Raw genomic sequence first — 19667 nt, 5'->3', positions numbered from 1 at the left:
GGAAAGGTAAACTGGGCAAAGCTACTGTTACTCTCATTTGCATACGGAATGAACTCCGCATCACATATACAGAGAGTTCTGTTAAATTAAAGAAGCAGTTGTGCACAGATTTCATATTGGGAAATAACCCAGCCGACAAACCATCAACAACAACAAAGATTTGGTGTCTGCAAATGTATCCGTTTGCATTGTAGGACACTTCATTACTGTACCCTGTGACACTGACATTGCAGAAGTAGTCTTTGTTGTTGTTCGATAACCTGGAGAGACTACAGTGAAGCTGATAACCACAGTGGATCAGGAGTGCTCACAAGTACAGTATGAGAGACTACAGTGAAGCTGATAACCACAGTGGACACAGGGAACAGTTTAGAGGTAGAAAAAGTGTTTATGTTTAAAAGCACTGTCTTGCAGCGATTTGTGGATAGTGGGATCGTTGCGGCAAAGCAAGGGGGATTCTAAAACAGCCTCCTATAGATGTTTCATATTGCATGTGGCTTAATCCGATACACTCTCCATTTTCATAAATATATTTCAGACCTTTCAAGTACTGTGACATTATTAGGCGATCATGAGGACCCTCTTTTTTTTTTATGTGCATGCATCGGTTACCTTTAAGTGCAGACGAGCTAAACCACATGGGGTGAAAAAGTATGCCGTCTAGAGCAGGGAAAGATTAAGATAATGTTGTAAAAAAATAATCTGAGGGGAACATCAAATCAGCCCACCCTGTGAAAGTTTAAAAATAAATACAAAAATATCAAAAATAAACACACATAGTCCTGTGTTAGCAATTGAAGCAGGGCCATCATGTTCTCCATAGTGGTTTGGTGTTGCTGGTATTGTATGATTATAATCTAATAGGACAATAAGTGCCCTAAAGTTTGAGGTTATGCTTGTGGACTTCAAGCATCGGGTAAATTCCTGTCAATTGTACAGTATAATGATTTTCCTTCTACTGCTGTCCACGACTACATGTTTGGGCACATCTTTCATCAGAGTCTGACCTGCGTGTTCCAATCTTATGTATTGCATTAAAAAAAAAAAAGGATTTCTTCAGGAACTTTTTATTTAATATTCATCTTTTTCTTTTTTTTTTTTTCTTAAGTCTATCAGTTAATCTACAATACAGATGCCAGCACCTGGTGGATTTAGTTAAATCTTTTGAACAAAAAGTAGCATCAATTATCATACCAATGCCAACACCTGGTCAACTTGTATAAATCTGTTAACAAAACCAACAGCAGTCATTGTGTTAATGCCAAGACCCTTTCAGACTGGTCTGGAATGCAGACAAACTCAGGGAGCCTTTCAAGTTGCATCATCACTGCAGCGGCAGAAGAACAATATACACAACACTACACTTCCTTCCACAATTATTATTTGTTGTTTTGTACTGCCACAAAGCTCATTTTTTGAAGACATTTCTTTAGAAAGAAATCCTGAACAGTATGGGGATGTATTACTCAACAAGCTGATGCAGTGTATAGGCCCTGGCTTTGTTTTTTTGTTTTGTTTTGTTTTGTATTATTAGTATTATTATTATTATTATTAGTATTATTATTATTAGTAGTATTGTTTTTAGAATAGTGCACTCTGGGGGCTCGGCAATCAGATGTTCAGCTTCTCGTCATTTTTTTCTGCAGTTTGAAGTTTGACGCCTGTCTGCATGTTGTTTGTAAATGCACACGATTTGGAGAGACCTGTGCCAGGCTGCAATCTGGTTGACGGAGTCCCAATTCAAATGGAGCTGTTTCCAGGTCTGCTGCCAGCAGATATGAACAGTTCTGATTTGAGCTTGATGCCACCTGATTTAGATTCAAAGCCCTTCTAATGCATTACAATACCACAGGTTCATTACTATAGATGTGTAGACGAGCATATTGTTTTGGTTAAAATGTTTGGCCATTTCAGTCACTACACAAAGTGAAAGGGATTTAAAACAGTATCTGATAGCAGTTTGACACCATGTGCTAAATTAATACAAGTTGTCCTCTTGTACAAGGTCTCTTATTACAAAACTCAGCTCTTTAATTGGCTCTTGTTGTCACAGAAAACTAGGCTCTCAAGGTAATGTAATAGTTTAATCGCTTAAACTATAACTTTTTCTGAAACGTTTAATATATATTTAATTAGTTTAAACTAGAGTAAAAAACAACACCATAAATACGTCTCACATACGATGTAAATAAGTATGTGATGTAAATACCATTTTGCATGCTGTGTAGTGACAGGTTGATTGCATCCGCGTGGACGAGAAGGAGAATCCAGCTACTAGCTAACATGGATCGTTTGAAAAGGAGCTGCGTGTGGAATCATTTCGAAAAAGTTAAAGAAATGTGTGCTAAATGTAAATTATGTAATGCAGAACTTACTTATTCAAACAGCACTGGAACAATACTAAATCATTTGAAACTTAAGCACCCATGTGTTTCAACAGGAAATAAAGATGACAGTAAGCATACAACGCTGACAACATTTGTTTCTGAAAATTCCGTAGATGCGGCACAACCCGGGCTCAGAAATGAACTGAGCTTTTGTGCACTATGATAACTGAAGACATGCTGCCAATAGGTTTTGTTGAAGGTGCAGGATTTCTCAAATGAATGACTTTTGTGGAGCTGAAATACTGTGTGCCTTTGAGGCAAATTATAACCGCACGGTTCATGGTGCCCTCAGAACGTGTTTCTTCTGCTGCTGGACTTGCAGTCAGTTGCAGTGGATTAACCCCCCGGAGCATGTATAGATGATCATTTTTTGTGTGTGTAATCATCTTTACTGCCTGTATATTTCTGTTTAGTTAGAACAGCTTAGCTGGAAAGTGCTCCGTTCCCAGTAGTTAATTATTCTCATCCTACAGATGAGGTGAGGTTTATAATTGCATGTATTGCAAGTACCTCAAGTATATAAGTGGAAGGTATTGCTGTAATAAGTAAAAGCATGTATAGCCATACAGTAGCACTGCAAATTGACAGACCAGACTCTAGAATAACCCAGCATAAATAAATACAGCACAACAGGGTGTTGATAGCTCAGCAAGCAGCATATTATCCTCCAAGACAGATGGTTCTAAATTGAGGATCTACTCAGTCTGGCAAAACCCCAACATGAAGTTTGGAAGTTGCAGTATTAAAAGAGCTATCCTTCTGATAAAATACAAAAGAGAGATCCTCTTTTCATCCGTGGATGTCAATGGTCCGGTTTCTTTTTTTTTGGGTTGAACTGTTGCTCTGGGATCTATTTGGTATGAAAATGATATCGCGCTCGATGGACTGCCGCATACTTCACATTATAAACCTAACAGGTCATTATCTACCAGTGAACGCCCACTAGTGTGAACAAAAAGCCTCATTACTGTGTATTAACAAGCAGTATCAATCCATTTTAAAAACCTTTTTGGGCAATGAGTCCTCCGATTGGAATTGTATCCGAGAAAAGAAAACTGAATGAAACTTCTCACCATTTTGTTTAATGAAAAAAAAAAACAATTGAAACAAAACAACTACAGGGGAATATGTACTATGTAAGAAATCTTAAGAAATACTGCATTGTTCCAGACCTAGAAAATACATATTTGTGATTGCCTAGATTGCTTAAAGCCCCTGCTGTTTTTACTTCAAACCCAAAACATCCCTCCACACCTGCGATTGACGTTTGAACTCCTGCCGTATAAAAACAGGCCTGTGAGGGAAATATCCTTGGGAAGATGATGGGCAAAATAAGTATGGAAGTGGGATTTACAAATCATTCAATTTGTGCAACTGCAGTACACATCCTTCCTCTCCACTGCTGAGCTAGAAAATCACCAGGTCATGGCTGTATGAGGGCATTGCACCCTGCAGGTAACAATAGTCTTCCCGAGGGGCATTTAATTTTCCACTGTGGCTGAGTCTGCAGTACATATTTAATATATAAATCAGTCAAGAAAATAAGTGAGGCAAGGTTGGATAGTAAATACAATGTTATATGTTTTGTTTAAATATAGCCGATACAGCATAAGTAAATAAATAAATAATGGTATGAAAAAAGTTCATACCATATAGTTAACAGAGTTTAATTTGTTTGAATTTCAGAAAACAGTGACATTTAAGTCACCATGTTTGGAGCATCTTTTTTTTTTTGTAGTAGGTTTTGAAATTCATTTTCTGTTAACTCAGGTGTTCAGCCATTTTCTCTTGTGAAGAGTGCTGGGAGAAAGGCGTTAATGTGTCAGTATCCACTCTTTCAGCAAGGATTTCTTCATTCAACTGACTTAATCACATGAGTGTTTCAGAGGCTCTATAAATCATAAAGAATATTTAGTTAAAACCCTTTTTTTAAAGCTTTAAAATTGTGTGAAAGGGGGTTAACTTGCCCAAACTATTGCAATAATATGGTTTATAATAGCGTTAATGTGTCTCCGTGTCAGTCACTAACTGGCAGATAATTGTAGTTATTGTATTTCTTGCTCTTATTGTATTACTTGTATTGTAACACTTGAAATGTATTTGCTTACGATTGTAAGTCGCCCTGGATAAGGGCGTCTGCTAAGAAATAAATAATAATAATAATAATAATAATAATAATAATAATAATAATAATAATAATAATGACATAAGGGTTGTTAACAGCCCAACCACCCCCTTAGGTCATTATCTGCCACTTAGACACCTCCTCAATGGTCATTAAAGCTTAAATATTGCCCAACAGGTTGTCTTTACACCAGAGCTGGGAAGCTGGAGTAGACTATACCATCCCCTCTACCATCAATGTTTAGTTCTAATGTATTTTATTTCTCCCTGATGTGACCTGTACAGAGATTGCTGATTGAAACCATCTTGAAACGATTTCACCAGCAATCCTCCCTGATTATTAAAAGGGCAGGCCTTCAGTCCTGAATTATTTTTGCAGAGCTGAAGAATAAACATGAGAGCAGGAAATGTTTGTATATATATATATATTTTTTTTTACACAAGTAGTTATACACTATCTCAGACTGGGACCTAGGAGTCCCGTGAGGTTCCAACGTGATTTCCGAAGGTATATGTTAACACACGGCGCTAAGATAAGGTGGGACCTTGAGGTCCCGCCAGGATTGAAAGGGTTAATGGTGCCGGAAATGAGTTTATGCGTATTACAAAGTCAGAAAAAGGAGGCAGAGAGAGAATCCCATTGAGCTATTGTGAGCAACAAGATTGTGCTTGCTTATTGTTTGAGTTTGAAATATGTAAATGGAAAGGTGACCCAGGTGTATTTGAAGGAGGCTGGTTCCATGGAGGCTTGTGGTGTGTTAGGTGTGGTTAGTAAATGTTCCCAGTTTGCACAAGTGCTCTTCTATTATATCTGGTTTCTCTGTTTTATGAGACACCACGATTAAGTGAATAGAAGTACTGGCATGCAGAATGAAGGCCCCAGCTGAAGTCTGGCTATGTTGTGGTATTATTCCAGTGACCTTTGTAAGTAATGAGTTATTAAACGGTAGTCAACACTTTTTTTATCATGAATAAAGGTCAGGGTTAATTTGTTCTTCCCACACATATTTGGAGAAGGTAGGCAACTCCCATGTGTTTTTTTCCTTCATTTTAGTACATTTATCAAGTTGCTCTTTTCTTTTTGTTTAAAAGACCACAGCATTTTTTTGTCATTCTTTTCTTGTTAATTCATCAAAGGTAGTTGCTGTGCTTAGTTTTTTTTATACCTGTCCACACTGGTGAATGAAATGACAAGCCCAATGGGGGCATTTTTTCTTCTTTTCTTTCTAAAGAGGATATAGACGGAAGCTGTTCCTTAATTAGCACATTCAACATGCTTGGGGATAACCATGTCTGTCCGCTCATAATCTGGTAAATATTTTAGATGTAGTGTGCCCTTCTGTGCCCCTGCAATTGGAGATATAGTGGTGGATATTAAAAATACTGTATGTCACACATTTTTATAAAATGCTTTAGCACAAGTTATTATACAAGTTATGTAATGAGATGCCTGCTCGTGTGACTTGTACATCTGCCACACTTATTAACGATACTGATTTCTCTAATCTTGTATTGACAGCTGTGTTACTAACATACTTGTTATTTTAGGCCTTTCTTTCCATTAATACTCTTTGTCCAGGTATCCAAGTAGGATGGTACAGCTTGCTGACAACTCTGCGTGCTCTTAGTGTGCATGCTTTCTGTAACAAGCACCCAACCAGAGCTACAGACACACACGTGACCCACTCACCTATCAATATTTGTAGGTGGACCTGTAGTATATAATGGATATGTACAATCAATATGCCTGGCCCCTTTATGGTATAAGGTGCTATACAAGATGACATTTGTTTTTAGTTTTATTTTTTAGTTTTTTTTTTTTTCCCCCAATGTATGAGAAGGTAATTTATTTGTATTAATTATGTTTGTGATTTGTGGTTTTGACAATTGTTTTTAATGTCCATCCTACATCTGTTCAGCATGTGAGTTATGAGAGGAATTTCAAAGATTTATAGATTTATGGCCTAATGAGAGTATTTGTGTATATTGGAAGTCAATGCTTCATCAAGGTTACTGATGCAGATGTAACAAACACCTTCAAACTGTCGTGCTATACCCTGTTTGATACATGTGTTGTCTCGGCTTATGTTTTCCAGGTATAACCAGGTTTGATCTCCTGGGTGACTTTGGGAGATTCAATTGGTTGGGAAATTTCTACATCGTCTTGTCTTACAACATACTGTTTGCTGTTGTGACGACACTGTGTCTGGTCAGAAAGTTTACCTCAGCTGTGCGGGAAGAGCTTCTGAAAGCATTAGGTAAAGCTCTGTGGTACAGCTTGCTGTATTTAATCACATTATTACAAAGATTCGGCTGGAGTCACAGAATAGTAAAATCCAGCTCCAACCGATTTACCTTTTGCTCATATATAAAGCTGCTAAAATGCTATGGTAAAGTTATGCCAGCTAGAAATTAAAATACTGTAGTTCAAAATAGATATATATATATATATTCAGGGATACCGATATTTAGTGAGCAAGTAGTCAGAGTGAAGTTATCCAGCAACAAACTCCCCATCCCCAGTTTTACTGCTTTCCTAGAAAAAAGGAGAACATTTCAGGGTACCATTCTACTTGAGATGTCTTGCTCATTCAAATATTTAGCATATTTTTTAAACAGGAGATGATGATCTTTTCAGAGATACCAGGGTATATTACTAATACATATGTAACAAGTCTCTCGCAAAATCAGGTATAAGAAGTATAACACTCACTTAAATAAACTGAGCAGACAAAAATGTAGCGTTAACCAGGGTGTATAATTACTATCTTGAATTCATGAATTGAGTCAGGCTTTTTAAAAAAACTACAGTGTTTTTTTAAAAACTCTTGACTAACTCTGAAAACTATTGTGGGATAAATCAATGTGTCTGCTCTCTCGAATGATGTGAAATCACACCAGGAAGGTGTAGAATGTTAATTCCTGTCAGACCTGAACTACGTAAACTGACTCAATTGTGTTGGAAGTAATATTCTTCTGCCGTAGATGTGGCAGCAAAAAAGACTTTTAAAGCTTGTTCTAACAAGTCCATGTAGTCGGATGCAAGGAGACCTATAAATGAATTTACTTTTAAAGGCCAAAGCGTTTTAAACCCACACGGTTAAAATCATATTTAATTCCATTGTTTGTTGTTTTTTTCTTCTTACCCAGGTCTAGATAAATTACACCTATCAAATAACACAAGGGAACCAGAAAAGCATTCTGCAAACAGGCATCAGAAATCACTGTGAAAATACGACCAGTAAATAATCAACAAGGACTGAATACGAGAAGGGAAAGCTTCCACCTCATGACACATGATAATCTGTATATCCCCTCCCCCCCCCCTCCCCCCCCCCCCCACAGAAGTACAATTGTGTCTGGCATACATTTGAAAGACCTGAGCCTGTTCACAAGTATGTTGCCAGTAATGATGAGCGGATTCTTCCCTGATTCCAGAGGGTCATTAATCCAGTAGAAAGTGGCTGAATTGACAGATCCACACCCAATGCAAAATATGAGTCTGTGCAGTCTGCAGAATATGCACGAGCCCTGGGTTCGGGGGCAATGGGTTGTAACTCCAGCAGATAACCTTCATCTTTTTTACCTACAAGATCACAGGATTTTTTTAACAAACAAGATAGGGCACTTCTTCAGGTAATCCTCTTGTAATTTGTTCATCAACAGATATTGGAGGTTGCCAAAGACAACCATTAATCACAGTTTTCATTGGCAGCTTGACACTTTTTTTTTTTTTTTAGGCCAGTTGCATTTGTATCTCAGGAAAAAAAAAAAAAATATATATATATATATATATATATATATATATATATATATATTTTAACAGCTATTTTAAAAAGAAAATCTCTCTGTTTAACACAGATGTTTTTTTCTTGTGTTTAAAACGCAGCTATACATTTCCAGCTCTGCAGAACTGCCTCTATATAAGTTGCCAATGAGGTTGATGTTATGCTAATGCCGGTTTTATTCTAATCGCATGCTGCAGTTTGTAAACCTTCACTTATAAAGGACAGCACACAGAGCTGGGTGGCTCAGCAGATCCATATTCACATTTAAAGCCTTTAGTTGAGTTCACCTAAGCTTGGTAGTGAATGAAGTCCACTACCATCTGATGACTGCTAGATATCTGTGAACTGAGTTTTTGTGGTTTCAGCCTAGCTTTTAGTGGACAGCTGTCAACATCACAAAACCACTGTTCTATTGGCTCTGGAAAATGAAAAGGCTCTCAGAGTTCGATGATTGGATGAGCTTGGTGACCAGAGCGTCCTCTCCCTCCAGAGCAGTCACTTGAGGAAAGAGGCTTGCAGTTTCCAGCACCTTTCATGGGCGCTATATTGATTATGGAAAATAAAATTAATCTATTGAGAATTAAAATAATAATTAAAAAAAGAGTAATTTGGGAGAATTTGTCTTTTTTTTTAAACAGAACAACTGTTCCGTAGTAGAAATGCAGCTACATAATGCATGTTGAAATAAGGATTTCAAATGTATTTTACATTCTTGCTGGTAAAAAAAGACCTAACAGATTTAACTGAAAGGTGAACATACCTCACTACACCATCTTTTTAACGAAAGCACAACTGTCGCTGCAGCTATATATTTTTAAGCCATGCTTGGCCAGGTTTTTTTTTTTTTTTTTTTTTCCTGCTCAGGCAAGTAAAGTACAGAAAGTCCTGATCACAGGTCACAGCAAAGCTCTCGCTATAGGCAACATTGCAGACAGCACCTACTCTGTGGGATCAGATGAGAAACAGGATTTAATAGAACATTGATAGCTTTGCTCCGGCATTGGGCTGGCCTGGGGCTAAGTGGAGCTATTCTGGATAGAGCCTTGATCCACACAACCTGAGCGCTGATTGTGGTTGCAGAGTACAGTATAGGGACACTGCAATGCTGGATAAGTCATGCGACTTGACAATTCACATGTTAGGTAAATGGAACCAAAATAAAAAAGTATAAGGTCATGAAAGGTTAGTCCTGTTTAATATTTTAAATGTGTTATGTTACAAAACAACAATACTTTATGTTTTTTTTTTTTACTCTATCTTAAAAGCACCACTGTGACTGACTAAGAACTGTAATTAGTATGTTAAGTATTTTACACCAGTTTGTAATGTGCAGAAATTTAAAACACTGGATAAAATAGTCCAAATATACAGTTTAGAGGGGGGCATTAGCATTGTTGTATTGAATAGTTTATATGCACACCCTTTAGATGTGACTTATTGCCCTTTAGCTGCTTGTGGCATGATATAGTACAGAAAGGGTTTATGCGGCCAGTGGGTTCTGCTAAGCTAGTGTGTGGCAACATGCGTTTGAAAATCCTGATTGCTAGTCGTGGTGAAACCAGGGGTTTGCTGTTTCACACATTCAATAGTTGCATTTATTATACGATTTCATGAAGTTTATTAATATCCTCATCAGAAATTGTTCAAATGGGTTACAGATTAAGCTAGGGACCTCTGGGATAACTGTCCAGGTAACATCATTTCATGTTTAAATGTGTAAATAACAGTATGCTGTGTTCTTTTTGAGTTTCAAATCAGACACCTCAATATGCCTTATGAAGAGGACATTGCTAGTTTGTTGTAAGGTTTTTCCGTTGTCCTATGAGTGTGTGTGTGTTTAACAACAGATTCACTGTAAGCGCTTCTAGTTACTATTCAACAGCAATTTTCAGTAGTTGATAAATACCCTCATCTGAAAAAGATGTCTTAAAACAGATTCAGCTGGCTTTGCTTAAAAAGGGTGGGTTGGGGGTCATGCGTTTTGCGTACTATCTCACACTTCTTATTTCAGTGTTCATTTAAAAGTGGTATTTCAGTAGTAATTATTTGACACAATTCAGTAGTTGGAATTCGGGTAATTTAGCTTTACAGCACACATTGATCTGTCGATAAGGACACGTGACATGTTGTTTTCAATTGAATGACAACACAAGGGACAAGCCCCTGCTCTACATACAAGGCTGGTTTTCCTCACAGTAGCTAGCAGAAATTAGAGTAGACATGCAGTCCCGTACATGATCAAGCTTTTTATACACCTAAGACTGTGCGTGGAATTGGAATGTGAATTGTACGGTAAAATGAAGGCTTGACGACTAGCTTCTTACTCTGAAATACTTTAATTCTTACAAGGAACACATTTTCTGAGAAACAGCTTCCCCATTCTAAAATTGGGGAGGGGAGGGTAGTAAACCCCAAATAATGAAGTACTTCAGAGCACACATTTAAACATGTATCATTCACTGGTCCTTATTGTAGGGATCCACAATACGTACATCATATTGTTGTATACCTGTACATGATGTATGCAGAATATTTACTATTATGCGTTTGAATATGTAGTTCATTTAGTCTTTAGCAGTAGTAGAATGATTTAGTGCCATGCTCTGTACTCTTTTATTTCTCTTATTTGTAAAATTCATTTCCAACAGGGCAGGTTGTGGATGCAAATAACTTTGACTTCTAAAAATGCCAAACAACAGACCTCATGGTTCAGTTATGTGGCTTAACAATACTGTGACGAAGTAGCACTGACCAAAATGGATACATTCCATTGCCTACGCTAGTTACATAGAAGTGAAACCACACTTTGCTGTAGGAGGAGCCCAGGATCTCAATTGACCAGTCACAAGATTTGTTGAATTTTTGCCCCCCAAATGTATTATTTTTTATTTATTTAATAGTGAGTGGAACAAGTTATTCATTTTTTTTGTACATCATGACTCTATGTTGTCTAAATCATAATACATATAATTTCCCTTTGTTCAAAATATCCGTAGTGTACATTAAGTTAGTACTTGTTAAGTGTGTCACTCTTGCAAAATGAGCACTTTATTTAGAACACTGGCTTCTTTATTTTTTTACAGATTGAATAACTAATGACCCTAAACCCAAGGGAACATAAATTTGCAGCGTATTACTTTTTTATTGTCATTTTAAAGTAGCATGCTTTCTATTTTTTCACTTTAGAGTAGGCAGACACGTTGAACATAATGTAATAAATCTGTTTCCTATTCACCGCTTGCAATGGATGCACAGGGAGTATTCTGAGCTCATGAAAAGTTTTGGTTGCCTTACAGTATTTTACCATTTATAACACCCGAAGTCAAGGGAACAGCCTGTTGGTTATGCAGCTGGTGATGTTTCTGCATGTCACTTGTAAATGTGAATGTTGTTGTTTTTTTTTTTGTTTTTTGTTTTTTTTTATAGAACAGTTTTGTAAAGATTGTATGAATTTACATTGTACTTTTTCAGTTTACAATACATTTGATGAATGGTGAATGTGTTGTGTTCTTTTGATTATGCTGGGTATGTTAAAAGATACATAGAACACGGGTACTAGATGATCTGTCAGATAATACATGCATGGGGCATATGGGTTGTTTACGGCCATCTTCACAAGGGAAATAAACACTATATAGATCACAGAACATAGAATACTAAAGTCAAACTTTTTTGCATTAAATCTTATTTTTGAGCTTTCTTTAATTAGCAATGTGCCAATTTAAATGCCCCTTACTCCTCCCAACACACACAAACACAAATGTATGAGATTTACAGATAAGTAAACACTGAATGAGTGTTTGCAGTGTAGCTGCGTATCCCTGCAATTCTGTGCATGGAGACAGCTGTTGTAACCTCAAGGGACTGACATCTCACAAAGTCACAGTGACTGAAAGGAAAAGCTGTTACCAATTACAAGAATGTGTCTGTTAGAATAATCTGTTAAGTGCCAGTGATCATATCAGTTGAGAGGAATATGCTAACAAAGCGGTCACCCCTATAGCCACAACCGCCTCAAGGCCTACTTTACAAAACAGAGTGAAAGTTACTGTTAGACTGGCTGTGTACTTTATGTGCAATTGGAGACATCGCCTGGAATTCCTTAATAACTAACCAGTGATCAAACCAAAGGAGTTGTATTTGTATAATCAATTTGAAGGTGTATTATATGATCTCCCTTAAAAAAAAAAAAAAAATAAATAAATAAAGAAAGATGCCTCTAACAATGTTAATGTAACTGTTGGACAATTATTGCACACCCAGCTACATATTGTGTATTTGCTTTAGGAATACCTTGTTTTAGCAGTAGTTGCTACTTTCAGATAATCATTTTCTGGTACAAAGACCTGCATAAAGGGCAGATATGCCTCTCGTCTACACAGAAGTCTTCAAAGGCCTTTAGACAGTTGTGGTGGAAAACGTGTGCGCAAGATAAAAGCACAGTCTGTCGCAAAGAAAGGTGTGTATCATTATCACTTGATGTAATTGGGTGTAAGATGCTGCTGATGTGACACAGTGGGGTGATACAAATCGGGCAATCGCTGGTCTCCCGCAATACAGCCTGAAACAAAACAACATGATTTAAAATTTAAAAAGTATTGTACTGTGAATTTAAAAATACACATTATTCCAGAGTGTAGATAACAATTCAATTGCTTGTACACTGTTCCCAGTGGATCTGATAGGCCATCATAATGCTGAAAGACTTGTATTTAGCACGTAATACTTCCTCCTCCATAGAAAACACGAAAAGGAATATTAAAACATGCATATTATGGCACTGGATTAACATCTGACATTGCTCATTCAAATTACACAATGCAGATCTTTATTTTACTGTACCAAATCTTTTCTGAGTGGTGCATATTAACAGAGCTGTAGTTTTGCTCACCTTTCATCATTTATAAGTAATTGTCATATTTTGTTACATGCTAAGTTATTAGCTGTGAGGTACCAGGTACCGGCTTTGAACTATTAACTCAAAGGCTGTACATTCCAATGAAACACTACTTGACCGCTCTAATATTGAAATGTTTGCATCATTAATGATGTGAGCTTTCGTGTGGATTCTTTGGTAAACATCCCACAGTCTTAGACAACGTTTCTTAATAACCACAGAGCACTTGACCTTTCTAAAACAAGGCTGGAAAAGGTACAGTTTTGCCTGTATGGGGCAATGGTTGTGGTTGGTATCAGATGACACAAAAATAAATGCTGGATTTCTTCTCACTTTTTTATTAGTAAAATACATATTAAACAAGTATGTGTTGACTGTACAAATTCCCATGTCCTTAAGCTTTGCATACGATATTGTCCATAGTGTTTTAACCCTTTCGGGGTTAAAATAAATTTTACATGAGAACAGGACAACATTTTTTTACATATTTACACAGTATCTCAGACTGGGACCTAGGAGTCCCATGAGGTTCCAACGTGATTTCTGGGTGCATATGTTAACGTACGTCGCTAAGATAAGACGGGACCTTGAGGTCCTGAAAGGGTAAAAGCAAATCTGTTCACCCTTTTGTGTAACTAATACAATTCCAAATTAAAAACAGTAACACACCTTTAGCTGTATTTCCTCCCATGTTTCCTCAGAGATTTCCGACCCACACTCTTTCTCAAACTGGTGTAGAACACCTTTACTTGATGCCACAGAGTTGTCTATTTCAGAGAGGAACTCATCAATGTTGGTATCAATGTTGCTATCGTTCATTTCTTGGAGCTGAAATGATAAAACATAAAATAGCATACCACTGTAAAAAACAATATATTAGACAGCATAATGTTATTGGCTTCCATTGCGTCTTATTCCTTTAGATTTTATGTAAAAAAACATTTTAACAAAGAAAAGCTGAACAACATGAACACCTGTGTAAAGAACACAAAGTAATGAATGATCTAAAAGCGTTTACTGCATGCTGTTTGGTTTTAAATATACAGTTCACTTTTAAATGTTTTCTTTTAAATGCAGTCTTTGTTTATGCAATTACTTGTGGCCAGATAGTGTACCTAGTTTGAAATACACACTAACTAAAGAAACAACATTAGCCATGTTAACAAACAGGAATCGCCTATTGAGGAATGAGCCGACACATCAGACAAGCGTTTACAATCAACTCAGTTTCATCTCAGTTACACAACTGACAATAATTAAAAAATAAATTAAAAAAAGAATATGATTACCTACGGTACAGTTGTCCAAACACAAGTTTCCAGGTGAACTTTGTCCAGCATGGTGGGGGAAGGGGAACGTTTTTTAAGCGATCCATCTTAATGTCAGCAAATTGCCTACTAATGTGTTGACTTATGGTAAGGCCTGAAGAGTAAAATGAAAAGGCTGGAATTTACAGCATATCAGTGAATCGACTGATAAGCTTGTACTTGTTTAATATCCTCCAAACCCTGCTCCTTGGTGCCACTGCAAGTTAGCAACAGAATGTTTGCCATCTCTGTGTGATAAAGGAAGTCTGCCAACTAAGCAAACCTCAGGACCATTATTTTGTTTGGCGAGATCTAAATGAAAATTGCTGGAGAAGTCATGTGGGAAAAGCCACAGTCAACCGCATCATTCTTACAAATGACTCCAACTGCCTCCTCAAAGAACTGTCAATACAGCAAACGCAGTTGAGGATATTGTGATGTATCTGAATAGATTTAATTGCTGCAATAAATGACTGGACTGCAATTATGTGACATGCGCAAGCAAAGTTTATAGATAAAGATCAAAGACGTGTTCCAGTGGGCTGTAGATGACACTTCGCCTTCAGTACACTTTGGTTATATGTTATTAGCATAACGCTTCAAATGACATTTTGGACCCCTTTGATCTGAATTAAGGAACCCAAATAGATTAATGGGAAAGACTACTGTATCACCACCAATCCAATAAAACATAGTCCGGCACCATCCAAACCATTTAACCTTTTCCCAATGTAAAAAGTTTAGTTCAGTTAAAAAAAGGTTAGCAATTCCTCTGCGGTCTCACCATGATGGTAACAAAGGACCTGTGAACATCAAATAAGTTCAGATATATTGTGCTGATGCAGCGGCAGAACTCTTTTTTTTTTTTCCCTAAGTACCCAAAGCAATGCCCTAGCACAGTGTACTGTAGGGGACTCAGCAGAGGTCCTGTCCACACCATGGATATTAATAACCCCAGGGCCATGGGACAGTTTAGAAGAAGAGCAAGGGTAAGTGTCCTTGCCAGGTTACGAAACCTGATTCTGGCCTGGCTAATTTCAATACAACTCCCCCCCCCCCCCCCCCCCCCCAAAAAAAAAGAAATAATAATAAAAAAAAGTGGATGAATAATGTTTAAATATCTTCAAATCAAGTTCTGACTACCGACATTCTTTAAATCTTTAGGTGGTTATGATTGTGAACATGGCAAGAAAAAGTGACTGCAAGGGACAGTTACTGAATTCCTAGCCTGGAGACTAAAATACATGTTTCAATGACAGTTGTCAGTAAGTCTGTGCTGTGAAGTACTCAAGGTTGAAAGTGGCTTCTGGCTAGCAGACAAATTGCTCCAAACCAGGGTAACTGAGGGAATTTCTTACAGTGCTGTTTGAAACTGAGATATATTTAACAACAATGGATCATTTGGTCTAAAATTGATGACAGATATTTTAGAAACCAGTAAGTTACTTAAAGGGAATTTCACAGTGAATCAATGCTAATGGTTGCTTTAGATGTAACCCTGCATTATTCTCACATTAACCAAGCTGTTGTAAAGTGTAACCAGCTGCAACCATGTAAACAGCTTCAGAAGACTCTAGTATTCAGTATCTTGTATCCCATATCAGACAAACATTACTCATTCGCTATGCATTATTAATTGATTATAAAAACGTAATCTATGTACTGTAACTGTACTGAATTCTGAATTTGAATTGATAACATCTCACCGTAAAGGGCATTCCATCACTAACAGCAATTTGTGAGCTCTGCATTAGGTTATTATGATACATTCTAAAATGTAGGCCTAACTTATGTTTTTTATCTGATATATGTGCCTCTAATAAAATGAAAGTCGTGATAAATGCATGCATGTAATGTAATGTAATTTGAAAGCTGCTCACTCTTTAAGGTAATGGCAATGCTTTCTTCCATTTTCCAGAGATCCCTTTAGTTATGAGGAGCAGTGAATCGCCCCACAGTGGGAAACCAATCTATATCCAACTTCAAAATGAAACATTGCTTGTATGTTCCCTCAATACAGTTAAGAGAACCAATATTTCCTCTAGTTTTAGTAAGTGTTGTATTTATTTAATGATTCAGTAGCATGAATACTTGTTTTGATAATCATCGTACAGGAGTTTAAATGCCACAGTATTGAATCGTATGCATAAAATGTGTCTTACGTTTTGTTCAAAGAAGTTTTTTCTTAATTTTGTATCTTTTGGTGGTACTGTTTTTCTCAAGTGTGAATACCATTTACGTACAATATATGCACGCCAGCATGCTTGAATTCTAAGAAAACAAAGAAAATAGGTAAAAAACAAATAGACAGGCATTTCTTTTAAGATCGACATTGTCATCAAGTGCAATGTAATGCCCTACCTGGTTGCACACTTGGTTTTGTACGGCCGCGCCCCATCATGTATGACTCTGGTCTCGTACAGCTCTTTCCGACACATGGGGCATGTCTTCTTCCCTGAAAACCTCTCAAATGCCTGTAAACAAACCTGACACACACACATTTCAACCTCTTTAGTAATTTTTCATTATGTTTTACTTTTGTTTCTTTTCTGCTGATTACTTGCATGTAATGTTGTTGAAGCTGACACCCTGGGATCCTTCAAGAAGCTGCTTGATGATATTCTGGGATCAACTAACAACCAAACGAGCAAGATGGGCTGAATGGCCTCCTCTCATTTTGTAAACGTTCTTATGTTCTTCTCTCTTGTCACAATGATGTCTCCAGCACAGGATTAGTCTTTATTAACATTTTGGTACCGGTACAGATTTTTAGAACATAAAAACGTTTTCAAATGAGAGGTGCCATTTGGCCCATCAGTGCTCGTCTGGTTCCTAGTAGCTGGTTGAAATCAAAACTTTGTCAAGTTGGGTCTTGAATGATCCCAGTTTTTTGTCCTTTTACTGAAGAAAAGATGTATTTGTTATGTTCATCAACAAGCATTCATGTTCATGTCAATAACATATACAGATGCCCAACCTACAATTTTACTGTGTACTTCAAAACCAGTCACCGTTACGTTTGTTTGTACTTGTAAACCCTTATAAAAATTTACCACAGTATTTTTGCAGTTTTCCCATGCTTTTCACATGGTTATACTATGCATTTACCATAGTTTTCCCCGGTTTGCCATGTTTATTACTATGCTTTCTCATACCTCGCTATTTGCAATAATGACCTATGTTCTACCATGTTTTCACTGTGGTTTATTAGACTTTGATATGCTTTTACTATGGGCAACTTTTATAAGGGAAATGATTTGCAATGCAAAAAAGTCACCTCTTTCCAATAGTTATCCTGGATGAGCACCTTAGAATTGGAGAAGTTCATCCTATTCCGTTATCTTCACTTCAAACCTTCCCCATTTAATAAGGGTGCAGCTGGCAAGCAGGTAAAGTACAAGGTGTGAACTGCAATAATGAGGCCCAGACCAGCTGACATGCACCATTGTAGTGAAAATGTGTTGGTAATGTTAAACCAGTTTGTGGAGGTGACTTTGGCATAAGTATTTGCTAAGGTAACGTAGCTTAGAATGATAAAGCATGTGCAGAAATGTATGGGTAAGAAAAATATGGAAAACAACCACAGTAACCTTGTACAATAAAGTAGTTAGTGGTTGGTTGCACCTGAATGGAGTAACAGTTGAATAACTCATTTCTATTGATAATTAGCAAGATAACAAAAGCAAACTATAGTCATGTATGTTCTAAGCTTACTATAGTATAAATACCAGGCATAGAGGCGACACAGACACAGAGAAGCTTTTAATACGTCCAGGATCATCAGGACCATTGATCTATCAGTCTGAGGCTGTCTATCCAGGGGTTAAGGTAATCCAATCAATTGCCTATCTGTTAATATTAGTGGCACGTATTGTGTCTAAACAATGACGTTCAATGTAAAATGTTATGGGGGTATTTGGAACTAATAAATGGTAAACATTGTTAAAATTTGAAATATGGTCTGGTCTCATCCTTAAAACATAACCTATTTATCTTAATTTACAAACCTTATACAATGTACTAGACTAGGGAGTTGATAGATACAGTAACATGTAAAATGCACACAAGGATAAAATTAAATTGTAAAAAAAGAAAAAAAAAACTTACTCTGTGAAAAACATGTGAACAGGACAGCAATACCTATAGAAAAAAATAGCATTTTTAATTTGCAGTAATATGACCTTTTTCTACCTGTGAAATATGTATTTGCAAGCTGATGATATTGTGCAGCTAGTGTTGAAACTATAAAAACTGCACTGATTTCTGATCCTCCATACACTGCATCATCACAAGACACCCCGTCGTGCACAATCTGTATCTAGAAACCAGACAAATAATTATTAGTCTGAACTGAATTTCTGTCTGATAAGTGCAGGATCCAAACTGTGATGTGAAAAGCACACAAAGGTTGTGAATACCTGCTGTTGAAGCCCAAATTCTTCTTTGCAAATCACACAAGGCTGTGATGACTCTCCTTGCTGCACAGACCTCTCCTTTAACCCAGTCGTCTGCAGTGAGAGGCATCGCAGGAGCTTCAACCAGACCCATTTTCTGAGCTGAAACACATGCACAAAAGAAGACCTTTTACTTTTTGGGGTGCTGTGGCAAAGTGGTTTGCAGTGCACAGGTGTAAAGGTGATGCAGTGCTCAGTAATAACAGACACAAGATAGTTCCCGGTGAAAAGCAGCTCTTTTATTTGGCTGGGTTGTGTGCTCGCAACTCTTAAATAATAATACCTGGCTCTACACACCAATGTGTATCGCTCAGTTAAACCATGGGGTTCAGTCCTGAAATAATAAGACACTAAACAAGACACAGACAAACATAACACGGTCACAAGTCCAGAGTGAGTGCTCTTCATGAAAGTGGTGATTTACAAGTTTATACGTGCACAACGGTGATGTGTAGTCCGGGTTTAATTGCTGGCTGTTTAGCCACAGCTCCCACAGTTTAGCCTTCTATAATGACAAATATAGCAGTTAAATAGACAGGCAAAGCAACACACAAAAAACTCACGGTTTCTTTTTTGTTCGTATGTCCTTTACAGGTCTTTCCGTAACCATAACAAAGGCACAGATTGCTTCGCCACATCCCCTGATATACCCTCAGTCACGCCTCCTTCGGTAGCGAGTGCAATCACGTATCCTCCAATCCATGACTGAC

General features: G+C 37.2%; 1 protein-coding gene and 1 pseudogene across 2 annotated transcripts in view; one reads left to right on the top strand and one right to left on the bottom strand.

Moving 5' to 3' along the window:
* LOC117394431 (limb region 1 protein homolog) overlaps positions 1-7840 on the top strand; it is a 55347-nt gene extending 47507 nt beyond the window's left edge. Inside the window, exons 16-17 of one of the 2 annotated variants that reach the window (XM_033992702.3) lie at positions 6608-6769; positions 7662-7840. In XM_033992702.3, coding sequence (XP_033848593.1) covers positions 6608-6769; positions 7662-7741 — 242 coding nt within the window. In that variant the 3' untranslated portion in view covers positions 7742-7840. Of the gene's footprint in view, positions 1-5743; positions 5823-6607; positions 6770-7661 lie in introns of those variants that run through there. The other variant, XM_059019132.1, reaches the window with a different exon arrangement.
* A 4556-nt stretch (positions 7841-12396) lies between these two features.
* On the bottom strand, positions 12397-19318 carry LOC117394576 (RING finger protein 32-like; annotated as a pseudogene).
* Between the last annotated feature and the right edge of the window lie 349 nt (positions 19319-19667).

This window comes from Acipenser ruthenus, chromosome 3, assembly GCF_902713425.1.
Source record: "Acipenser ruthenus chromosome 3, fAciRut3.2 maternal haplotype, whole genome shotgun sequence".
Lineage (NCBI taxonomy): Eukaryota > Metazoa > Chordata > Actinopteri > Acipenseriformes > Acipenseridae > Acipenser > Acipenser ruthenus.
Note: the sequence above shows the minus strand (reverse complement) of the source record. Positions and strands in the feature narration are given on the sequence as shown.